General features: G+C 37.9%; 1 protein-coding gene across 5 annotated transcripts in view; it reads left to right on the forward strand.

The window, feature by feature from the left end:
• Nme8 (NME/NM23 family member 8) overlaps nt 1-25,904 on the forward strand; it is a 51,673-nt gene that overhangs the window by 9,810 nt on the left and 15,959 nt on the right. For all 5 annotated transcript variants that reach the window (XR_009379352.1, XM_059263363.1, XM_059263362.1 and 2 more), the window contains 6 exons: nt 6,070-6,162; nt 8,465-8,661; nt 9,672-9,847; nt 21,264-21,408; nt 22,121-22,228; nt 22,974-23,125. Coding sequence is in view for 4 of the 5 variants with exons in the window: in XM_059263363.1 (XP_059119346.1) it covers nt 6,070-6,162; nt 8,465-8,661; nt 9,672-9,847; nt 21,264-21,408; nt 22,121-22,228; nt 22,974-23,125 (871 nt within the window). In the remaining variant the exon portion in view is untranslated. The remainder of the gene's footprint in view (nt 1-6,069; nt 6,163-8,464; nt 8,662-9,671; nt 9,848-21,263; nt 21,409-22,120; nt 22,229-22,973; nt 23,126-25,904) is intronic.

The raw sequence follows: 25,904 nt of genomic DNA on the forward strand, positions 1-25,904 counted from the left end.
GTGACTGCATTTTACAGTATTAAGAGAATTAGAGCCAGCCTGGCTCCTGGGGACTCAATTGTTTTCCTTAATCATTAACCTGAACTGTGATCTATGTAGCTCCTTAGGTAAAACTTATAGGCCCTAGCTGTATAATATTTCCTTGTATTTACTTTCATTCATCAAAACTCTGTATTAGCTATCATTATTATTATCAATTAGGCAGTACAGCTTAGGGAGGAATCATCTTTGTGACAATCCACAGATTAAAATGTCCAGTAGAATGGGATGTTTTCATGGGATAAACACACTACATTACAAGCAGTGGGGATCTCTCCACATCCATTTCATGCCAGGTCCCAGAGAAATATAGCCACAGCAAACATGTAAAGGCACAGCAGGAGCAAAAGACATTCTGGAGTCTGGAGTCTTGTGGCCTTGCCTAACCAGGGTTGACCCTCCAGTGGACTGATACCATGAACTTCAATTGCCACCTGCTGCTCCTCTGACACAGCTACTGGCAAAGGACCTCATCTCCTGTATCTTTCTTGAATTAACTGCCTTACTACCACCCTACAGAAACTTTCAAGATTTTAGATGCTATATAATACTGTTATAAATGTTCTTTTTCTTTAGCTATTAGTGATACAACATTGTTATAAACTCATATTAACTTGCTTTTTTCTTGTATTTTATAAACAAATGGCACTTTTCAATGCATGACAATTTAAGAAACCATTTAATACTTGCTTTTAGACCCAAAGTATATTTTTACATTATTTTTATTTATAGTATGCCTTATATGGAAATATTTATAAGATACAATTTTCACAGTTCCTTACATGTATGTGAAATTGATTCTAATGCAGATGGACAAATATTTCCTATAAAAAGTCAAAGTGACTAGTGTCTTTTTTCTAGTTTTTTTTATTTAGTGTCTTAAGATGTTCCTTGTATTGATATTGTTTCACCTGTACGGTTAGGTTTTAGACCTAGGTGTTTTCTTTTTGTTTTAACAAGGTTTTCTCTGTTTTTTTGGGGAGGAGGGTGGTGGGGAGGGACAGGTTTGTTATCAGTGTATAGAAATGCTAGTGATATTTTTATGTTGATTTTTTGTACCTGGCTACTTTGCTGGAGTTTGTTAGCTCTAATTTTTCTAATAGAGTCTGCAAGGTTAAGTATAAGGTCATGCCATTTACAAATGGGGATGGCATGTCTTCTTCCTCCATATTTGAATTCCTTTTGTTTTTTTCTCATGCCTTCTTGCTTTACCTAAGATTTCTAGCTATAGATGTCTAGCACTACATTAAATAAGAGTAGAGATAGTGGATATTCTTGTGTTATTCCGAAGTTTAGAGGCAATGCTTTCATTGTTTCTGTGGCTAGCATAGTGTTGGCTGTAGATTCTTCATAGATAGTCCTTACTATGCTTGAATGTGCTCCTATCTCTAGTCTCTTCAGAAATTTTCTTATGAGAGGATATTCAGCTTGTCAAAGCCTTCTTCACTCTGATTGAAATGATCATGTTTTTTTTCTGTCCTTTGTTCAATTTATATGCTGAATTACACTTATTGATTTGTGTCTGTAGAATAAACATTGCATCCTGCAGTGAAATCAACTTGATCATGATGTATGAACTTCTTAATGTATTTTTTAATATAGTTTGTGCTGTGGGATAATGCTCTTGAACACTGGTTTAATGACACACTGACTGGCCAGTAGCCAAGCAGGTAGTATAGGCAGAACAAGCAGCCTAGGTGGATGCTGGGAAGAGGAAAAGGTCAGTAGCCACCAGCCAGACACAGAGGAAGCAAGATGACAAGGCAGAACTGAGAAAAGGTACCAAACCACATGGCTAAACATAAATAAGAATTATGGGTTAATTTAAATGTGAGAGCTAGTCAGTAATAAGTGTGAGCTAATGGCCGAGAAGTTATAATTAATGTAAGACTCTGTGTGTTTACTTGGGGGACACAAATGGGAGAGATTTGTCCCAACCTTTGGCCAGCCAGGACACAGGAAAACTTCTAATTACAAGTTTGCAAGACTTTGAGAATTTTCATGTTTATATTCCCTGGATAAGTTGATCTGTAGGTTTGTTTCTTTGTTGTGTCCTTATCCTGCTTTGGAATCTGGGCAATGCTGGCTTCAGAGAGTGTGAATTTACTGATACTATTCTTTCCATTTCTCTGTTATTGGTCAGTTTAAGGCACATTAATATTTGCTCTTCTTTAAAGGTTTGGCGGAATTCATCTGGACCTGAACTTGTATTTGTTGAGCAGTTTTTGTATTACTACTTCAATCTTACTGATTTATAGATTCATCTAAGTTGTTCATATTTTCCTGATTGAATTTTTGTAGGTAATACATATCTAGGCAGTTATTCATTTCTTCTCAATTTTCCACTTTTTTGAAATATAAATTTTCAAAGAACTTACTAATGCCTTTCTGTATTTCAGTGGCATCTGTAGTAAATTCCTCTTTTCCATCTCTTATTTACTAATTTAGGTCTTCTTTCTCTTAGTTATCTTGGTTTCCCATCTTATTTTATCAGAGAAACGAGTCTTTGTTTGATTCATTCTATATATTGTTGTTGTAGTCTCCAATTTAATGATATCTATCCTGATCCTTACTATTTCTTACTCTTATATAGATTGTGCTTGAGGTCCAACTGTAAGTTATTTTCTTGATAATTCTTAGACATTTCTTTTCTCTCTTCCTCAGATACTTGTATTGTAAACATTCATACCTATAAAGTTTCCTCCTACACTTGTCCTAGCTATATCCCAAAGGTATTGGGACTTTGTGCTTTCACCATCATTTATTTCCAGGAATTTTTCAAATTTCCTATTTGGTTGACTCAGTGAGTCATTAACATTCAAGGGTGTATTGTTTAGTGTCAATGAATTTATGTAGTTACCAAATTTTTTTTCATGGGTTTCAAATTTTATGGGACCATGTGTAGCTGGAAGTTTTCCTGTGTCCCGACCAGGACAGATCTCTCCCACTTGCATCCCCCCAAGTAAGCACACAGAGGCTTATATTAATTATAACTGCTTAGCCATTAGCTCAGGTTTATTACAGACTAGCTCTTACATTTAAATTAACCCATAATTCTTATCTATATGTAGTCATCTGGCTTGGTACCTTTTCTCTGTTCTGCCTTCAAATCTTGCTTCCTATGTGTCTGGCTGGTGACTCCTGTATGTCCAGTCGATACAACATTTTGTCAAGCAGTCCAGGCAAGAACGATTTCTTGCCCAAATGGCTAACTTTTGCCATGAAGGAGATAAACTCCATAAGGAGTGTCTTTCGTGCCCATCATCTTTCCTTGAAGTAAATTCGGTGCTGCCAGGAGCAGACGTGTCTCATTGTCCAGAAAGTCTAAGTTTTTAAAACATTTTAAATGCCATATTCTGTAAATCTTTGAAGTGTTTCAAGATTATCTACCTAACTGAAATATATCTATGTATATCTAGATGACAACTAATATGACTACAAGTTTGATTATCATGGATGACTAATTGTTAATCTGTATTTCTAATTATACATTACAATTGAAATGAGTTACATAAACACAATACCTTAAACATATATATAAACTGTATATATATATATATACAGTATAATAAAATTAACTTAAAATTTGTATCAATAAACTAAAATCCATAGCAATATAAAACATCTTTAAACAAGTTCTTGCTCTTTAAAAGTAGGTTCAGTAATCTACCCTTTCATCCTATCATATCTATACTATTCTCTTTTCTTCTTTAGAAAGAGATTGCATTTATAATCAATCTCCTTTAAATAAAAATAAACATTTATTAACAATATTTTGGGAATTTGGGCATAGCTTCTCATACTGCCTCTTGCTGGTTGAGGGTGCTGGCAATCTTATGATTGCCTGAGAAAATTAAGAATTACAGTTAAGTTCTGACCAGAATAGTCTGTGAGGCTACATTGTCTGAGCCAATTGCCTTGAAGCCATTCTGGATGTTGGATCATCTGGGCCATGGTGTCATTGGAGACCTTTCAGGGGGTCTTGGCTGGTCAAACCATATTAGCCTGGAGGCAATCCATAGGTTCTCATCTTCTGTGGAAACAAAAGCAGAACCTCTTTTCCAAAGCAATATATCCTTAGACATAAATTTTGAAGTCAAGATACCTTTAAAATATACATATTGGTTTAACTGAGTAGCCTTTACAATCCAATGTCTCTCTGCAGTTAAAAATCCTAAAGACAATATAATCCAGACTCTGTGTGATTTCCATCTTTACGTGGTTTATTTTTTATATTATTTTTACTTTCTCTTTAAAGACTTTCTTTTTTAAAACTTTCTATTTCTTTATATAAATGTCTATATTCCTTTTCCTCTCTCTTCCAAGCCTACATACATTTTTACACACTGTAAACTCTTTAGGGTTTGTCCCATCTGAATCTGTCTTATTGTGAATCTATTGCTTTAAACTGAAGAGTGGTTAGAAGTGGCAGCCTTGGCTGTTGACTCCACCCACCTCAGCTTTTCAACATGGCAGGGATACATTTACCACCAGCTCTGGGAGCCATGTGTACCACCAACTCTCAGATCTATTCCTCCATTAAAGCAGCATGTAGCCCAGAAACCTCTTTTGTTGTTGTTGTTGTTTTGTTTGTTTTTGTATTAGCAAAAGCTAAATCCACTATGCACCATACAGCGGGACTTGTAGATGCCTCTGTGTACCATGGTGGGAATCCGCCATGCTATGTTTCAGCCCCCATACCATGAACCCACCATACTGTAGTTCAAGTCCACAAGCCATGGCATCTCTGTACCTTGGCATCTCTATATCTCAGCCTGCATAAGACATGAAGTAGAAAGCTGTTTTTAGCTCCATTATTGTGTATTTAGAAGCCCTTTTTAAACTCTTTTAGGCCTTGTGGAAAATCAAGAGCCCCACGTTGGTATGCCAATTGTAGTTGGAAGTTTTTCTGAGTCCTGCTCAGCCACACAGTCCCTCAGCTGCTTATAAAATAATCACTCAGAAGCTTATATTAATTATAACTGCTTAGCCATTAGCTCAGGCTTATTACTGACTAGCTCTTACACTTAAATTAACTCATAATTCTTATCTATATTTAGCCACCTGGCTTTGTACCTTTTCTCAGTTCTGCCTTCACATCTTGCTTCCTCTGTGTCTCGCTGGTGACTCCTGACTCTGCTCTTTCTCTTCCCAGAATTCTCCTTGTGTGTTTACCCTACTGTTGCATATCTGTTTGCTTTGAGGTTTCATTGTTGATTTTCAGTTTGAATGATGAATCTGAAATTGAGAGTGGGGTGCTGAAATCACCTACATCATGATCAAACTGACCTTTGAACTCCATTAGTGTTTGTTCCATAATATTTGAGGCTGAACATTCAGTGCATGTGTATTTGTTATTGGCATATATTCTTGCCAAATCATCACCTTCTTAAATATGTAATGTCTTTAAGAAATCTATTCTTACTATTTTTTGCTTTATATATACCCTATCAGCTATCAGGATTGCTATGTCAGGTAGTTTTCAGTTACTGTTTGCTTGATAGATTGTTTCTAATCATTTGACTCTCAGTCTGTGGATGCCTTTACTAGTAAGGTGTGTTTCCTGGGGACAATATATTATGGGATCTAGTGTTTCAATTGAGTTAGCCTTCAAAAATGAAAACACGGAAACAAAAGAAGCTAAAATAGTTTTGAACATAGTTGAGAAGTATTTTTAAATTTCAATTTTATGAATAATTCAGAAAGATTATATGGAGTATGTGTTTATTTTCTTAGAATTATATTCCTATTTTCCCCATCCTTTTATGTTAGTCTTTCAAATTTTGAGGTAGTCCACTGTAATATAAATATTTTGAAATCTTCTATTGAAGTTTTAAAAACATAGATATCTAGGGAGTATCAAAGGAACCCCTTTATGCATTTCTGAGCCACTTCAAATGTAGGTTTTCTTGGGGTCTTTACCTGAACAGATTAAAACTAGGTAATTATTAAGTCCTGAAGTAAACAGCCCTAATTTATTTTATATGTTTTCTTGTGTCATGTTTACTTCTGACCTTACCTGAATTGAAGATTGTCAAAGAAGGATTTATCATAGAAGCAAAGGACAACATGTTTCTCCCTGAAGAGCTAGTGAGGGAATTTTATAGTCATAATGCAGACCAGGTAAGAAGGCTTTTAAAAAAACACTGTGTATTCATTTACGTATTTATACATGCACATATATATTCAATTACAGTGTTTGCTATAAGTTTACATTACAGAATAGATAATTAGTAAGTATAACCAACTGAATAAACTTTTGGTGCCTTGACGATGTCCACATCTTGATGATGCCAACTATGGCGTGTCTGGGAACATCTCCAGTGGAAACAGTAGCACCCAGGCAAAATCAAATCATTTGTTTTGTTGAAGACTTCTTTCTGCTATGTTCTCTGGGAGTGAAGAGCCAGTCATCTCCCATCAATTTTCAGACTTGGCTGAAAGTACTCCTTTTTATCTGGTACCTAGGGATGCTGTAATCCACTCCTTGTCCACATCTAAGTCTATATATACTCAAGCAAGTTGTCTTCTTCCTGGAAGAATGTGGGAAAGGCAGTGTTTAAAAAAAAATTTAAAGAAGAGGGGGTTGTGACTTTAAAAGGGAGATCTAAAAACACTCTGCCATTGTGATGGGCAGTAAGTACATGTGGCTATTTGAATTTAAATTCATTTAAACTAAATAACATTTAGAAATTGATCCACATTTTAGGTGCTCAATAGCCATATCCAGGAAGATTGTTGGAGAGTCCTGAGTGTGTTACCCATACAGAAAGCTCTACTGGTCAGCACTTTCATAACTGATGTATCACTCCAGCTATCTCTCTTGGCCCTAGTTTCCACATATAAAAAATAAAGAATTTAGCCAGCTGTGTCACCAACACTTGGGTACTTTTAATAAAAAACATCTTAGGAATGTCACTCAGAAGCTATTATGTCAGTCAGATTTCTATCACTGTGACAAATATACTTGAGAAAGTCAACTGAAAAGGAAGAAAGTTTCATTTTGGCTCATGACTGAAGACGTTTCATTCCTTAATGGTCTGGACCCATACCTTTAGTGTCTGTGGGGAGGCAGAGCATCCTATTTAGGAAATCACGGTGAAAGAAAGCTGCTCACTTCATGAAGCCACAAGATAAAGAGTGATTGAGAGGCTATCAGAACCCTGATAACTGCTTCAGGAAAGTATCTAGTAATTGAACAGCCATCTACCTAAGTGTTTCATTGCTTGCAGATGCAATCACATGTTGGTGACCAAGATTTTATTTAACACATGGCCATTGGGGGACATTTTGGATCAACCACGACAGTTACCAAATTAGACTCTGGGATTATGCACCAAAAGATCTCACCCATATCCTCCCCCTCCCCCCTGCCCCATCTCTCTTCCCACACCTTGTGTATGTGTGTGTGTGTGTGTGTGTGTGTGTGTGTGTGTGCACATGTGTGTCTGTATACGTTCTTTGAGGATTTTGGACAATATGTTTATTCATTTCTCTCCTTTTTCCCAACTCCTTCTAGGTTTGCCTCCTCTACCTTACCCACCTAACTTGTGTCCTCATTAAAACAAAGCCAGGCAATGGTGGCATAAACCTTTAACCCCAGCACTCAGGAGGCTGAGGCAGGTGTATCTCTGTGAGTTCAAGGCCAGCCTGGTCTACAAAGTGAGATCCAGGACAGGCACCAAAACTACATGGAGAAATCTTGTCTCAAAACAAAAACAAAAAACAACAAAAAGACAAAACAAAACAAAAAAGCTATCAAATTTGTTTGTGACACCATGTATAGGACCTATTCAAGCTGAAGCCAGACAAAATCCTAGTGTAGCGATGGGGAGGTGGGCACAAAGTCCCACCCTTAGCTAAGGAGCTAGTAGCAATGATAACTGTGGAGAGAGAATTGATTTTCTTTAAGATTTGGGCCCCTGGCCGGGCGGTGGTGGCGCACGCCTTTAATCCCAGCACTCGGGAGGCAGAGCCAGGCGGATCTCTGTGAGTTCGAGGCCAGCCTGGACTACCAAGTGAGTCCCAGGAAAGGCGCAAAGCTACACAGAGAAACCCTGTCTCAAAAAACCAAAAAAAAAAAAAAAAAAAAAAAAAAAGATTTGGGCCCCTGGATCATGCTCCAGAGAAAGAGCTCATTTCCAAGAGTATATAGGCAGCTGAAGGTGTTTTAACTAACCTTTCAGATGAATTAGCAACATTCTAGTGTTGGGAAGTAGTTGTGTACATGATTTAAAATCATTTTCTGCTGGCTGTCAATGTGTATTGTGCAAAAATGTTCCTGCAAACAGAAGGTTTATAAGGGTGACATAACATTGCTAATGACCATGAAAGAGAAGATTTTACTGTTTTTTCACAGTGGCCACCACTTTAATGCCCCTGCATTGGGAGCCAGAGGGAAAGAGTTTCTCATCTTCTTTTGTAGCCCGACTTTGAAGACTTTGTATCTTTTGTAACAAGCGGCCTAAGCTGTGTGCTCATTACATCTCAAGGAGAAGAAGAAGAGGTTATCCAGGAAGAAACTCTACCTCAGTCTGATGCAGAAGATGAAGAACCATTTGAGTATCCAGAAGAGACTCATGTTAAGTTTGCACCTATGGTGTCAAAGAAGAAACGGGACAGGTAGCTAAGGCCAGACATTATAATGTGTCATTAGCTGATGGAGCATAATGCCCAAATGTCTCAAAACCTAATATTCTTATGTAGATACTACAAGTTTCCTTTCAGTCAACCTAGAATACTATATGTTCAGAAAATGGGGGATTTCTCTGAATGTTTATGCTAAGAAAGTTAGAAAGGGAAAAGCTCTCCGTGCTGACCCTTCTAAGCCGGGCACGCCATCTGGCCTCATTGTCTCAGGCCTAGAGGGGATACTGGAACCACGCACGCATTGTCTTAATCAATCCTGCCCATCCTCCAACACTGCACACCTTCTTCCATCTTCCAGACTCTCTCTTTTACTTAAGATTCTTACTGGTATGGAATTGATGGTAACAAAATAAATGTATATTTTGATAATAAATTTCTAGATATTTCAAAATGAGAAAGCAATTTTCAGAATGCTGTTTTTATGTGTTGCTGCCCATGACCTTTATTCTGCTGAAGACTAAGAGGTGTAGTTGGAGCCAGCAGTTTTGCAGGATGGGCCTGAATGAGTTTTGTGAGTAGAAGACTCTGTGGCTAGGTCCTCTGCTGCTCCATGTCCCAGTGCTGTTGCAGCTTCTGTCAGGGAGTTACAAGATGTTTCCTCCTTTCGAAAATGTGAGTTTTTCTTGTGGTTTCTGGTCACTTCATATTTCTTAGGTAGCAGGTAATTCTAGAATTTGTTTTGCTATTGTATTGTTGGGTCTAGAACCTAAAGCCTTCTGCATGCTACCCAAGTATTCTACCTCTGAGCAAGGTTATGATGTCATTTAGTTTAAAGTTTTAAGCAGGACAGAACAACATAAAAGGGGATTCAGTGGATGCTAAAGGGCTTTGGAAGCAGCAGGAGTTACTTTCAGAGTGATAATGTATGGGCAGAAAGAATTTTTGTATGTGTTATTAAGCTCTAATTCATTAACATATACAGTTTCATATAAGTTTATACCTTAAGTTACAATAATCTTAGGTTATATTTTGGATTTCAACAGTTTGCAAGACTACTTGGAACGACAACACATATCTGAGTTTTGCGATGTTGAGGATGATGCGTCTAAGGTTTCTCAGTGGATTGACATCTTATTCCCTAATTTCAAAACCATGAAAAGCAAGAATATACAAAGGACCCTGGCATTACTGCGGCCAGATGTCTATGAGGAAAGTAAAGGTAGGAATGAAGCACAAAATAAGAACTTGGTGGGTAGGATTTGAATGTTGTTATCACTTAATCCATTATAATGGATAAAACATTTTTAGCTGAAGAGCTTACAAAGTATTTTCTAATCTGTGACTTGTTAGAGTCTGTCTCACCACTGTCAGGGCCGTAAAGGACACTAGGAGGCAGGACAACTACCTCAAGTCTGCACTGCCTCAGCTCAGGATAGAGCTCTGGGAAAAGCTGATCAGTAGTATGACCTGAGTAAGATATTGTACCAGGTCTATTTCATTTGTAAAAATCAAAAGACTAAGATGAGCAAGCATACACAAAGTGCCTGGTACTCTGAATGTTAGTTTTTATTTGCCTCTTTGTTTTTCAGTACTGGGGGGTGTGCTCAGGCTCTCATATTTGTAGTTAAGCTCTCTAATAATGAGCTACAGCCGCATCCCTAATTGCTGGACATTTTAAACCCCGATCCATTGTTATGCAGTATAGCAAATGCCCCAAAGTGAGAATAGAGGTCCTAGATAATACCACTCATTTATTTACTCATTTTTTTATGCCTAATGTCTTGAAACATTTGTATAAAAGCTTTGACACAGTATTAGAGATATCATCATAGAATACTGTATTGTAACCCTAGCTCTATTTATATTTGGGGCAGGTAATTTTCTTTTTGAGTGTGTGGGTACATAGGTCATCACATGCTACATTGACAAATGCTTACCATCACTCTTTTGCCTCTAGGTATCAGGGGCATCCTTTCCAAGCTAAATTGTAACAATGTGAATATCTCTAGACATTGATTGTCAAATGTCCTGAACAGGACTGAGAATCATTTAAAATGCCATTATGTCATCTGCCTTGGGGGACATGCACACTCTTTCTTTCCATTCATGTGCCTTGGTTTCTTTTGCTTTTATTCCTTGTACAAGCTGAAGTGTTTGTGTGATGCTGATTAGGAGCTAATGTTGAAAAGGAGTAGTGAGACACCATATCTTAAGGCAAAAGGTTCAGTTTTTGTAACATTCAGTTCATTGTCAGCTATTGATTAAGGAAATTTCCACATATTAAGTGGTTTAAGGTGAATTTTATTTTTTTTTTGTTAATGCTTTTATTATTTTATTTTGCACTGCTGGGGATTGAGTAGATAGTATGTCTTATTGTAAATGAATGTTGTCATGTTGTGAACAATTTATTATTTGTCTACTGCAACTATGTATTTTTCTATATTTGATAATATGATAGATTAATTTTTGAAGACTGAACAAGCTTTGCATACCCTGCTTGCTTCTTGTGTGTTCTTAAGCACTTTTGTGTCTGTATACATGGGAGATATTTGTGGTTTCTTTTATGGTAATCTGGTTTGGGTGTCAAATAATATGGAACTTACAAAATGAGAGAAAGGAAAGTCTTTTCTCCCATGTTTTCTGGAAGAGGCAGAACATTATTTACTTCAGATATTTCCTAAATGTTTTCTGAGATTTGTTAGAGATGTCATCTGTGCCTGGGATTTTCTGTTTCGGAGGTTTTACTATTTTTTTTTGTATTTTTTTTCCTTTTGGATTTTTTTTATCATGACCATGTTGCTTTTTTAAATTAATAGACTTAATGCTTTGGAAAAACTTTTAGCAAACCACTAACCTACCCTGTAGCTCCCATGTGCAGAGTTGTGCTTCTGCCCCACTTTTCTTGTTGTAACTATCTTGTATTATTATATGTTGTAATTAATGCCACAATATTGTTACTATACCTGAATTAACGTTCATAGTGTGTATGAAGTTTCATTCCTGGTTTCAAACAGTCCAGGTGTGGAGAGAAATACATGATGTCATTTATCCTCTTGCAGATTAGGTTCACATGGAGTCTCAGGCCTGAAAGTCGCTGTGCTTCTCTTTCTTGTGCACACCCTGCCAGGTCTGAGCTCTTTGCTGTCTTTTCAGTTTGTGTAGCTGGAAGTTTTCCTGGTCCTGCCTGGTCCACAGCCACTCAGACCCAAGTAAATACACAGAGGCTTATATTAATTAAAACTGCTCAGCTATTAGCTCAGGCTTACTGCTAACTAGCTCTTACACTTAAAGTCAGCCCATTTCTGTTAATATATATGTCGCCACATGTTCTGTGGCTTTACCTGTGTGCCATTACATGCTGCTCCCTGGATGGTGGGCTGGTGTCACCTGACTCAGCCTTCCTCTTTCCAGAATTCTCCTTGTCTGCTTATCCCACCTACACTTCCTGCCTGGCTACTGGCCAATCAGCATTTTATTAAACCAGTGTACAAAAGCATTATCCCACAGCATTTCCCTTTTTTCTGTTTAATTAAAAAGGGAAGTTTTAACTTTAACATAGTAAAATTATATATAACAAAACAGTTATCCATCAGCAATTACAGTTACAATATCTAGTCTCTTTATATTTGGCAAATTTAAAGGAAATATTTTATTTAACCTATATTTGTGAGTCCAAGGTAGTTTCATATCTACCTTATCTCTTATCATAACCAAGGAAAACCATAGTTATAACTATCTAGTCTTCAACTACTTCAAGACCTCAGAAGGATATAATATTACCTAAGTAAACAGGAAGAACATTGTAAGCAACTTCCAAAACTCTGAAAATGACAGAGACAGCAGCCTGCCTGGACAGTCATCCAAAGTTCCTCTGCAGTGTTGGGACATCCATCTTCAGCCCATAGGCCTATTCTCTCAGTCACTTCTTTCTGTGTCCTGTAGAATGTCTAGCAATTTCTTCTGCAAAGCAGGAACCTGAAAGACCATTTTTCCTTGCAAAGTTCAGTGGTCACCTTCCTATGGGTCCTGAATGTCCAGTCGATGCAACATTTTGTCAAGCAGTCCAGGAAAGAACAATTTCTTGCCCAAATGGCTATTTTTGCCAAGAAGAAGATAAACTCCATATGGAGTGTCTTTGATGCCCACCTTTCTCTCTGAAGTAAATTGTTGCTGCCAGGACCAGACATGTCTCATTGTCCAGGAAAGTCTATGTTTTTAAAACATTTTAAATGCCATATTCTGTATGTCTTTGAAGTGTTTGAAGATTACCTACCTAACTGAAATATATCTATGTATACCTAGAAAACTTAACTAACATGACTATAAGTTTGATTATCATAGAGGACTAATTATTAATATGTATTTCTTAATTACCCATTACAATTTAAATGAGCTACACAAACATAATACCTTAAACAAGAGTATAAATATACATACAGTATAACAAAATTAACTTTAAATTTGTATCAATAAATTAAAATCTATACCAATGTAAAACATTTTAAACAAATTGCTCTTTAAAAGTAAGTTCAACGATCCATCCTTTTATCTTTTCATATCTCTATCATATATTTCCATATCATATTCCCCTTTCTTCTTTAGAAAGATATTGACTATGGCCAATAACAATTTGTAACCAACAATCTAAACAAAGACAAACATCCATGATCCATTTTTTGGGAATGTGGGCATAGTTTTCTAGGCTACTTCCTGCTTATAAAGGGCACTGTATTCTTATGGGAATCCTGAGAAAATTAAGAATTATGGTCAAGTCCTGACTGGAATAGTATGTGAGGCTGCATTGTCTGAGCCAGTTGCCTTGAAGCCATTCTGGATGTTGGATCATCTGGGCCATTGTGTCATTGGAGACCTTTCAGGGGGTCTTGGCTGGTTAAACTATATTAGCCTAGAAGCAATCCATAGGTTCTCATCTTCTGTGGAAACAAAAGCAGAATCTCTTTTCCAAAGCAACGTATCCTTAGACATAAATTTTGAAATTGAGATACATTTAAAATATACATAGTGATTTAACTCAGCAGTTTTTACACTCAATTGTCTCTCTGCAGTTAAAAATCCTAAAGACAATATAATCCAGACTCTCTGTGTGATATCCATCTTTACATGGCTTTTAAAAAAATAATACTTTTACTTTCTCTTTAAAGACTTTATTTTTAAATTTTTTCTATTTCTTTATATAACTGTCTATATTCCTTTTCCCCTCTCTTTTAGGCCTATGTACATTTTTATATACATTGTAAACTATTTAGGGTTTATCTCCTCTGAATCTGTCTTATTCTGAATCTATAATTCTTTTCTGGCCAGAAGAGACTTTAAACTGCTAAACTGTGTGGCCAGCACAAAAAGCCTTGGCTGCTGACTCTGCCCATTTCAGCTTTTCAACATGGCAGAGGTAATTTACCTCCAACTCCGGGCCATATGTACCATCAGCTTTCAGAAGCAGTGGGTCTATGTCTCCATTAAAGCAGCATGTAGCCCAGAAACCTTTTTTCCTTTTTGTCTGTACTAGCAAAAGCTAAATCCATCATGCAGCATACAGCACAACTTGGAGATGCCTCTGCGTATCATGGCAGTAATATGGCATGCTGCAGGTCAAGCCCACACGCCTCTGTGAACCTGTCATACTGTAATCCCAGCTTGCCTGAGAGACACAACTAGAAAGCTGTTTTTAGCTCCATTTTTTTGTGTGTGTTTAGAATCCTTTTTTACACTCTTTTAGGCCTTATGGAAATTCGAGTACACCAAGTTGACAGCCACTCAGATCCAAATAAACACACAGAGGCTTATATTATCTACAAACTGTATAGTCTATGGCAGGCCTCTTGCTGGCTAGCTCTTATATCTTAACCCATTTCTATTAATCTATGTTTTGCCATGTGTTCTGTGGTGTTACTTGCATCCATTACGTGTTGCTCCTTGGACAGCTGGCTGGTGTGTCTCCTCTGTTCTGAATTTCTCTTTCCTCCTCTCTAGTTAGAATATCCCTCCTAACCTTATTCTGCCACACCATTGGCCAAATGGCTTTATTTATCAACCAGAGCAACACATATTCACAGCTTATGGAACGAACCACATCATCCATCACAGGAAAACTTTCAGCTATGCCCATTTTTTAAAATTTAAATTTATTTATAATTTATGTATATGAGTTTTTTTGTTTGCCCATCTGTTTGTGCACAATGTGCATGCCTAGTGTCCATGAATGCCAGAAGAGGACACCAGACTTTCTGGTTGCTAGAGTTTCATGATTATAGACAATCATAACTCAACATGTGGGTACTAGGAACTGAACCCTGGCTCTCTGCAAGAGCAGCAAATGTTCTTACCTGCTCAGCCATTTATCCATCCTTGATATAATATTATACTTTTTGATGGGTAGTTCAGTTATTAGAGAATCCCCAGTTGGTTCTGCCCCTTCTAACCTGGAAGCAATTCATTTTTTTCACCTCTTCACCATAAATACTCTGTACTGAATGCCAACACTGAATTGAGAATCTGAAAAGTAACAGCTGTTATTGCACCATCACTTTTACTCTCATATGTCTCTCCTTTTCAGTGTAGATGTCCTTAAATTCTTAATACAATAATTTCCTTTTCCTGAAACATTTCTTCCAATTCCTATCGACTCATGAGACCTGTTGTCTGTGTTTGTATGTCTAAGAATAGAGTCAGACTTTCTTGTTGGCCACCAACTCAGCCTTTAGCTTAGGCTTATTCCCAACTAACTGTTATTACTTAATTAACCTGCTTCTATTAATCTATATTTTGCCATGGGGCTTTGTACCTTTCCTTTATAATGTGTATCCAACTTTCTCAGCGTCTTGCTGGTGTCTCTCGCATGCCTAGATTCTGACCCTCTGAGTTCCTCTCTCTGACAAGAGTCCTACCTAACCTCTCCTGCCTAGCTATTGGCTGTGCATCTTTTTATTAAACCAATCACAATGACACATCTTCCCACAGTGTAAACAAATATCCTACAACATGAGAATGTTTTATTTGTACTTTACTTTTGATGCCTAATTTCACCAAACCCAGGATCCTAGGTTAGTACATTATTTTCAGAACTTTAGATAGTCTCTACTTTCTTACTGTCACAGTATCCAAGGGAATAACAGTGTAATTCTTTTTTTTTTTTCCGAGACAGGGTTTCTCTGTGTAGCTTTGCACCTTTCCTGGAACTCAGTTGGTAGCCCAGGCTGGCCTCGAACTCACAGAGATCCACCTGGCTCTGCCTCCCGAGTGCTGGGATTAAAGGCATGCGCCACCACTGCCCGGTAGCAGTGTAATTCTTATCCTGTTCTGTAGGTAAGTTATTTTAGATCCTTCCTCAAGGTTTTCTTGTTATGTTTATTTTCTACAGTTGAAAGACTATGCATAGTTATAATATTTTGGAATTTATCATATTCTGTGTTCTCCAGCTTGCAATCATTAATTAAACATAATTCTTAGCTATTATAATTTTCTCATTTTTTTGTCCTAGTTCTTTCTTCTGGTTCTTTATTTCTGGTACAGCCATTATGGGTTTGGGTCACTTTATAATTGTCCAACCGTTCTTGTACACTATCCTCTGCTACTTCATTTGTTTCACATTTCAGTTTGGAGAGTTCTTATTAATGTATCATCAACTCATTGATTCATCTTGGCTTGTGGCCCAACTACCAATTCTGCTGATCCTTTGATGCTTCTAAATCACATGTGTATCAGTTTGCTTCAGTGCCTGGTTTTTCCTTTTTAGACTTCCTTCCTCCTTTTTAAAAATTACTTCGATTTCTTTACTGTTATTAAAATTGGCAGGAGGAGTGCTTGTTCACCTTCTAATGAAAACTAAGATTCTATTGGACCTGAGTGCCCTGACTGAACAATTCAAAGCCTTTCTTAGACATAATCTTTCCTTATGTGAGACAAGGAGGTCAAAATATGCTACAGTTGCTTGATTGCCCTTTCCCTAGACTGGATAAGTCTATGATAAACTAGTTTCCTGTAAAAAACTTGTGTCGGAGAATTTTCTGGTTGTATTTCAAAATGATTGATTTTTCTCTTGGGCATACTTTGATGCACTCAGTTTTTCAGTATTGCCTGCCATCTAGTCTTTCAGTGGCCATCTCAGATACTAGTTGGAGTGTTTTAGTGAGCATTGCACACAGATATATTCAGAGATAAATCACTTATAAATAACATTTATACCACTGTTAATAAATTGATAAACATTTTGTTCTATTTTAGCTGGGTGGTGTAGCTAACTCAAGAAATCTCAGCAGTTTGGAACCTGAGGCAGGAAGATTATCATGAGTTCAAGGCCAGCATGGGCTATAGGGTGAAACTGTCTCAGAAACTTCCCCCTAAAACATTTGTTCTACTTTATAATTAGTATCTGCTAATCTCTTATTTGTATACATGTAGGAAATGATACATAGCGCTCAGCTGTACCTAAGATATACACCTAAGCTGTACCTAAGATATACCCCTGTATTGCATGACGTCTCCTAAGCATTCTATTTCCCTTTGTCCCTAGTAAAGAGACCAATTACAGACAGAATAAATGATTACACCCAAGTCTATCTTGGTGCATCAGTGGCTTTTATTGACATTAGTTACAGGAGAAGAGGCAACACATGTGTGTCTATACCAAGGTAGAATCTCCCTTCCCCGAATTTGTTAACTATTTGTAATAGAACCTGTTAAGAGTGGGATCTTGTATCTTGTGGACCTCCTGGGTCTCCTGAGCTTTATGAGACTTCCCCTATTCCAGCCTTAATGGTGACCACAGTGCTCTGATTCTGAGACAGCAATGGCCATGTCATGCTTGGAGGAGAGTGGCACAGCTGAGGATCTGAGGAAGAGTCCCTTAAGGATGGGAGTGGCAGGGGCAAGTGCAGTAACATAAATGGTAGCAGTATTTTGTTGTTGTTGTTGTTGTTTCTTTTTATTTCCTTGAAGACATCTCAGCTCCTTCTCTACATTTTGTACCTAAGCTTGTCAACTATTTCCATTATCATGTGGTCTCTTTACCAGTAATTAGCACAGAATATAGTCCTAGAACCAAATTAAGTCTGAGCATCTGTCTTTTAATTGCTGTGTTTATGGCATTTAAATTAAATGTCGTTATCAATTTGGAATTCTCTGTTTCCTCCTTCCTGCTTTCTTTTAGAATTTGCATGCTTTTTAAGTGACTCATGTTAATTTAACCATAAGAATGTATGTATAATTTATATATTTCTGTTAGTGATTGGTCTACAGATTACATATAAAACAATAGTAAAATGACCAACAGTTTATATTTTCTTACTTGAGATGGAATAACGCTAAAAGCAAGCATGTCATTTTCAAAGGCTTTTTGTCTGTTCCCACCAGTATTACGTGTATGCATATTGAACACTCCACTGAAACATAGCGTGATTTTAGGTTTTCATCTGACAGAACTTGTGAGGAAAGAGTTGTTCATTCCCATAGCCTAAGTAGACCTCACTTTGGTCCTGACAGGCAGTCAGTACTGTCTCCAGTGCATTTGGTTTTGGTTTTGTCTTGACCTTTGATGTTCAATTGTTAGATTTCATCTGAAAGACAGAAGACAAAATAAACCCAGAAAAGTCACCTAAGTATTTCATTTTCTTTGAGGTTTTAATTTTTATTGGCTTAATTTTTTTCACACATATTTTTTGATCATATGCTTTCCTTTCCCCCAACCTTTCCCAGATCATCCCTACCTCCCTCCTCATCCAACTTCATTTTCTTTTGCTTTCTCTCTAAACAACAACAACAAATCAAAATACCCAACCAACCAAAAATACCTCCCCCAAACCCCAAACAAGGAAATGTAATTATACAATAACCTCAAAAAATATAATTTAACAAAAATCAAGGCAGTACTAAATGTAGCCTGAATATATTTTAGAGTATCTTTTTAAAGATATGATCTTCATACCACACAATTCAACATTCAGAAGTCCACCTCATTTATTTATTTGTTTTGCTCAGGCAGTGGTTAAATGTTATTTCCTGAGGTCACTCCTCCCTTAGTGTTTTCAGGGATTGGCTACAGAGTTGCACTGAATGCTAAATCCTAGGATATTCAACCCCATACATAGTGGGGTATCCTTTGCTTGTGATGTACATCCATGCCACTGTGTATATCAGATGATCTCTATATGACTTGCAATATGTAATGCAGTGTAAATGCTATGTAAATTATTCTTATGGTTTGATTGTGGAAAAGCAATAAAATATGTATATGTTCAAGACACACTCAGCAGCTTGGTATTTGGCCAATAATACTCTTCTAGGTAGTAGGACTATTCTGAGAAGATTAATGCTGTGAGGTTAGAGCTGTGGCATGTGTCACCAGGATCACTTGCTCCCCATCATATCATCCATCTTAGAGCTACACTTTTTTTTTTTTTTTTTTTTTTGGTTTTTCGAGATAAGGTTTCTCTGCGTAGCTTTGCGCCTTTTCCTGGAACTCACTTGGTAGCCCAGGCTGGCCTCGAACTCACAGAGATCTGCCTGGCTCTGCCTCCTGAGTGCTGGGATTAAAGGCGTGCGCCACCACCGCCCGGCAGAGCTACACTTTTGAGTCTTTTGTATTTGAATTGTGCCGTGTGACTAAATTAGCTGAAGGACTGACGACGAATAGATCCAGGCAGAAATGACTTATGTAGCAGAGGTGTGAGGATTAGCCTTGGAGAGAAGACCTTATTTCCTCTACAGTAAGAGAAAGAGATTCTCAAGACCTGCAGATTTGAATAGTGCTAGTGGTAGAAAGCTGAGGGAGTTTTCGTTTATTTATGCCTTATTACTCTATAAGTGATAAAGCATCATCCTTGGCTAAAAGAGATAACTTTTTGCTGTATATGACCCTTCAGATCCCTAGCCCTTTTTTATTCCATGCGTGCCATCTCTGCTTATCACAGAGTGTCCATCTGCAGATGCCCCTTATTCTCTTCCAACATTGCTTTCTTCCCCAAGAGTGAAGCTTCCTGGTTACTACAGGGATATAGTCTAACACGTCAATAAACATAATTCAGTGACACATTCACAAATCCAAAAACCTCCATGGGATCTTAGTACCCTTAGCTGGTCCTTGCTTCTTTGCTCCCCTGCATTGACACCTCTTCGACAGATTGTTCATTGTGTCTGAAAGCTTCTCAACTTTCCGACTCCTTCCTCCTTCCATGTGTGCTCTGCCAGGTCTCCTAGGTGCCCCAAATTCAAATCTCTCTCTCTCTCTCTCTCTCTCTCTCTCTCTCTCTCTCTTTCTCTCCCTCCCTCCCTCCCTTCCTCCTTCCCTCTCTCTCTCAACAATGTTTAACATGATTTCTCTGTCCACATCAGATGCCTTGGTTTGGACTGCATTTCAGCTCCTGACTCCCATTACTGGACAACTGATACATTCTTTCCATTTTTCTAAAGAAAGCAAATATACTCTAGTCAATGCTAGAAAGCTCATCTTTTTGAAGAGTATATAAAATATTTTTGCTTAAACAAAGTCGGTTCTCTTTCCTTTATGAATTTTAATAGAAGCTAAGATAGTAACAGATTGCTGTCATGGCTCAGGGAACTTAGTGCTGCTTAAAGTTGCTGGGATGGTGATAAAGTAGGGAAAGAAAATTGAAACATTTCTCAGACATCCTACTCTTCTGGTCCTTGGTTTGATTCTAGTCTCAATTTTTGATCCTTTTTAGGTTTATATGATTGGCAGTTGATAGTGGCAATCCATCATGCTATTGCCACTAATGAAACTATGCTTACCTGGAGTGGTAGTTGGCTGTCCTTGTGTGTGCCTTCCTTAGTTTGATACTCCTTGAATCTGATTGTAAAAATTAATCAAGCAGGCATAATACTGATTGGGCTCTGAGTTAAGCATTGTATTTTTGGTTTATCCAGTGGTGTCTACAGATCCCAGCATCATGTCTTATGATGGCAAGTATGGTCTTAGAGCAATCCCTAAGAGCTTACATTTAATCCTCAAGTTGGAGGCAGAGAAAGAGAGAACTAACTGGCAATGGTATGTGCTTTCAAACTTCAAAACACACACCCAGTGGCACACCTCCTCCAACAAGGACACATCTCCTGATCCTTCACAAACTGTTCCACAAACTTAGGACCAAACATTTAAGTATATGAACCTACGGAGGCCATTTTCACTCAAATCACCACATATCTGCATGTATATGATACATGCGAAGCAAAAGAAATTACTTCCTGAGGCTCCTTTGTGTAAGTATTTGTGAGTAACTACTGTGTGCCAGGAAAATTTGAAGCAACATTATAAGTGATATATTAAGAAATGCCATTCTGCCAGGCAGGAGTGGCACACACCTTTAATCCTAGTACTCGGGAGAAAGAGGCAGGCAGATCTCTGTGAGTTCAAGGCCAGCCTGGTCTACAAAGTGTGTTCCAAGACAGCCGGGGCTATTATACAGAGAATTCCTGTCTTGAAAAACCAAAGGAAAAAAATAGTGTCATTCATCTTGAAACCTAAGAAGCTGTTTTTGTAAACTTTTACATTTCCCAAGGTAATTAGACACACAAGATACCTCACAATGCTGCACCATGAGTTGTGTTTATAGCGAGGAATCTGCAAGTTTGAAACTTACTTTGTCATGACTGTTTTTATTTAGATAACGTTTTGAACGTTATTCAGAATGAAGGGTTCACCATACTGTTGCAGAGACAAATGTCATTATCAGAGGAAGAAGCCAGAACAGTGTGCAAGAACTATGAGAACGAAGAGTATTTTAACAAACTTATAGCATTCATGTGCAGGTAAAGCAATGTTCAGAGTTAGAAAGAGTTGTGATCTATTTCCACTCATTTCAACCTTTTCTTAAGCTACCTTTTTATTGATTTGGCATACTTCTAAATTCTATAAACAAGTTCCTGGTCTATGTCTTTGTCAGTCATGTTACTGTACTCATTCTCTGCTCAAATATCTGTTTCCTCTCCATTCCTGGAACATTGTTAGGGTAAATAATAAGTCCCATGGACACAGACACATATCAGTTTCCAGTTGAGTTGGATGCAGAATTCCAGAGTGGACAGCATCGCCAAGACCAAACTGAGAACTATTTGACTCTTTGGGCAGTCTAATTACTCTTTTGGGGGCTTTGATAACCTTCAATATCATACATCCTGGAGAAGAAATGAGATGCTAGAAAGTTGCCTGGTTTCTAGAGGAGTAACTGAAATGCAGCTGAAGCAAAGACCCAGCAGAGTTACATCAACCAACCAGAGCATAATAGCCTGGAAGAAACCTTTTTAAAGAACTGGGGTCCTACCCTTCCCTCTCCTGTCTTTCTTCCCAGTTCATGTAAGTATGCTCTTGTGTGGATTCCAACATATATTAAAGTTGGACTCCTTATAGATTGTTTGACATGCTGCAGTCAGTTTAACAACACTCACACTTGTGTTCTCTGTATGTCATTAGCTACTGAGACATTCTTTCATTAACCTTTGGTTTTTCTTTTTTTTCTAACAGCAGTCCATCTTATGCCCTTGTTCTATTGAGGGAAAACAGTGTGGAACATTGGAAACAGTTAATAGGACCAAAAACTGTTGAGGAAGCTTATGCATCTGATCCAGAGAGGTATTGCTCACACCATGGCTCCCTACTCTTTTTCATGCAATGCAGTTTAATTTCTCTTCAAGTCTAAGATACAGGAAGTGCAGTGTTAGTCTGAGATGGCTGCTCATGAAAGCTCCTGTATCTGGTGGAGTAACTGACTTCTTATTGTACAGACCTGGTTTAATGTAAGCTTGAAAATAGCTATAGTTTTGCAAGAGAAGGTGGGATGTTTGATGTGGGCCTGGAAACTAAGAACCCAGCTAATGGTTCATCTCACTTACTGAAAGAAATATCTACCATAACCACAGCTTATGACAAATGACCCTTATTAAAGCTGTAGTCATAGCTGCAATGTCTTTAGTTGATCCTAAAAGTTTTGAAATTTTGATGAGAAAAACCAAGATTAACCTTAACACCACTATACAGAGAACTTAAATTTTACCAAGTGAGGTCATGTAGCTAGCCAGGATTCTAGTCTAGGTCTCTTTTCACTTCAGGGGTCCTGTTCTTTAGTTTTCCTTGGTAATACCCATTAACAATGGGATTTAAATGTTTATGTATTTCCTTTCTAATGTCTGCTACCTCCCTGAAAGGATATATATATAGTATGTCCAAGTCACTGGCTAATTACTTCCTTTTGCACAGTACCTAGATATGGAATGAGATCTGTTGCATGATATTTTTTAAAGCAAATTAAATGAGTAGTGTCCTATTACATTAGATTGCTATATTACATTCAATTTTTGACTTGGCCTCTTTTTCAAAGCCTCTGTGTACAGTTTGCCACAGGAAATTTTCCTATCAACCAGTTCTATGGAAGCAGTTCAAAGGTGGCAGCAGAGAAGGAAATAGAGGAGTTCTTCCCTCCTCAGGCCACGCTGGCATTGATCAAGCCTCACATGACTCAGGAACAAAGATGTAAGCATCTACTATATCATCAAGTCTTGACATTTTATCTTCTGCTTGATTTATTCTACAAGAAGCTTTTCCCCCTTAATTTTCTAATTGAGATATTAAGTTTTTCAATTTTATTGTTATTTTGGCTTGTGTTCCCTTCAATGTTTTTCTTTATTGAATTCAGTCTTCAAATACTGACTTATCTGTATTCTTTCATTCAGTTGAGTATTTATTTTCTTGGACATTACTCAAATACTCATTCTTATCAATATAGACTTAATTGAAGTGTTTATTCATATCTTCTTTAAATTCATTGCGTTATTTGGTGAAGTTTATGATTGTTCTTTTAAATTCTGCCTCCTGGGTTCTTCTGCAGGACTAGTGGATCTGATGGGGGACATACTGTTTTGACATACTGTTTTTGTTTTTGTGATCTAACCCAGGCACGTGGAATTCTTTCTTTGCTTGTGTATCTGATATGATAGTCTAGCTTTCCTTAGATTGGGCCAGTACAGGAGATGTGTGACCGGAGTTAGCCCAGGTAAAGCCGGTTGATGAGCTATTTAACTGGATCAGGGAAGCTGGCTCCCAAACCATGGCTGTAGAGCTAGGCCAGGCAAAGGGGTTTCACATATAAAAAGGCTTCAAAGACACAGGTCTGGAACTAGGATTGTTGGTTTGCAGATGGCAGAGGGTTTGAGGGGTGCTAATGGGAAGAAGGGATTTTACCAGGTAAGGTGGCCCTGGCACAAAGAGGGCTCAAGGACTTAACTAGGAAAGGTGGTTCTTGGGCTGTGGGTCTGGAACTAGGCCAGGAAAGATGGCTCATGCACGAAGAGCCACTTTCTTGATTAACTATTGAGGTAAGTGGGACTAGTTCACTGTGAGTGTTGCCACCTCTAGGCAGAGGGTTATGGATTGTATAAGAAAGAGGATGAGTCAGCTATTGGGAACAAGTGAGTAAACAATGTTCTTTTAGGGCTTCTATTTCAAACCTGCCTCTTGAGTCCCTGCTCTAACTTCCTTCAATGATGGACTGTGATGCAGAAAGTATATGATGAAATAAATCTTTTCACCCTCAAGTTATTTTCAATCATTGTGTTTTTTGTTTTTGTTTTTAATAAGAAAATTCTTTCAATCATTTTACACACCAATCAAAGATCCCCCTCTTCCCTCCTCCCCCTCCCAGCCCTCTCCCCATTCCCACCCACAAGAAAGGATGTCCTCCCATGGGGAGGCACATTCAGTAGAGGCAAGTCCAAGCCCTTCCCCCCTGCTTCAAGGCTGCATGAGGTGTCCCATCATAGGTAGTGGGCTCCAAAAAGCCTGCTCATGCACTAGAGATTGATTCTGATCCTACCGCCAGGGGGCCTCCCCCAAGCAGGTCAAGCTACACAACAGCCTAGGCCATGCAGAGGGCCTAGTCCAGTCCCATTCAGGCTCCATAGCCATTGACCCAACTTTCGTGAGTTCCCGATAGTTTGGCTTGGTGTTTCCTGTGTGTTTCCCCATCATGATCCTGATGCACTTGCTCATAGAATCCCTCTTTTCTCTCTTTGACTAGACTCCTGGAGCTCTGTCTAGTAACTGGCTGTGGATCTCTGCTTCTGCTTCCATCAGTCATTGGAAAAAAGCTCTGTAATGACAGGGTATTCAGTGGTCTGATCTCTGGGGAAAGCCAGTTCAGTTCAGTTTACTGTGTCACTTGCCTTACAGAATCTTCTCAGTTTCAGGAAGTCCCATTTATTAATTGTTGTTCTGAGTGTCTATGCTACTGGTGTTATATTTAAGAAGTGGTCTCCTGTGCCAGTGCATTCAAGACTATTTCCTACTTTCTGTTCTATTAGGTACAATGTAACTCGTTGTATATGGAGGTCTTTGATCCACTTGGATTTGAGTTTTGTGCATGGTGATAGATATGGATCTATTTACAAACTTCTTCATGCTGATGTCCAGTTATGCCAGCACCATTTGTTGAAGATGCTTTATTTTTTCCATTGTACAGTTTTGGCTTCTTAGTTGAAAATCAGGTGTTCATAGGTGTGTAGGTTAATGTTAGGGTCTTCAATTTGATTCCATTGGTCCACATGTCTGTTTTTATGCCAATACCAAGCTGTTTTTATTACTATAGCTCTATAGTAGAGCTTGATGTCAGCGATGGTGATGCCTCCAGAGGTGGCTTTGTTGTACAATATTCTTTTAGCTATCCTGGGTTTTCTGTTTTTTCAAATGAAGTTGAGTATTATACTTTCCAGGTCTGTGAAGAATTGTGTTGAGATTTTGATGGGGATTGCATTGAATCTGTAGATTGCTTTTTATAAAATTGCCATTTTTACTATGTTAATCTTACCTATCCATGAGCATAGAAGATCTTTCCATTTTCTGATATATTCTTCAATTTCTTTCTTCAGAGACTTAAAGTTCTTGTCATACAGATGTTTCACTTGCTTAGTTAGAGTTACCTCAAGGTATTTTATATTATTTGTGGCTATTGTAAAGATTGATGTTTCTCTTATTTCTTTCTCAGCCCATTTATCATTTGTATATAGGAGGGCTACTGAATTTTTTGAGCTAATCTTATATCCTGCCACATTACTGAGGGTGTTTATTAACTATAGGAGTTCCCTGGTAGAATTTTTGGGGTCACTTATGTAAACTATCATATCATCTGCAAATAGTGAAAGTTTGCCTTCTTCCTTTCCAATTTGTATCCCATTGATCTGCTTTTGTTGTCTTATTGCTCTAGCTAGAACTTCAAGTATATTGAATAAATATGGGGAGGTCAGACAGCCTTGTCTTG

The sequence above is a fragment of the Peromyscus eremicus genome, chromosome 5 (assembly GCF_949786415.1).
Source record: "Peromyscus eremicus chromosome 5, PerEre_H2_v1, whole genome shotgun sequence".
In the NCBI taxonomy this organism is placed as follows: Eukaryota; Metazoa; Chordata; class Mammalia; order Rodentia; family Cricetidae; genus Peromyscus; species Peromyscus eremicus.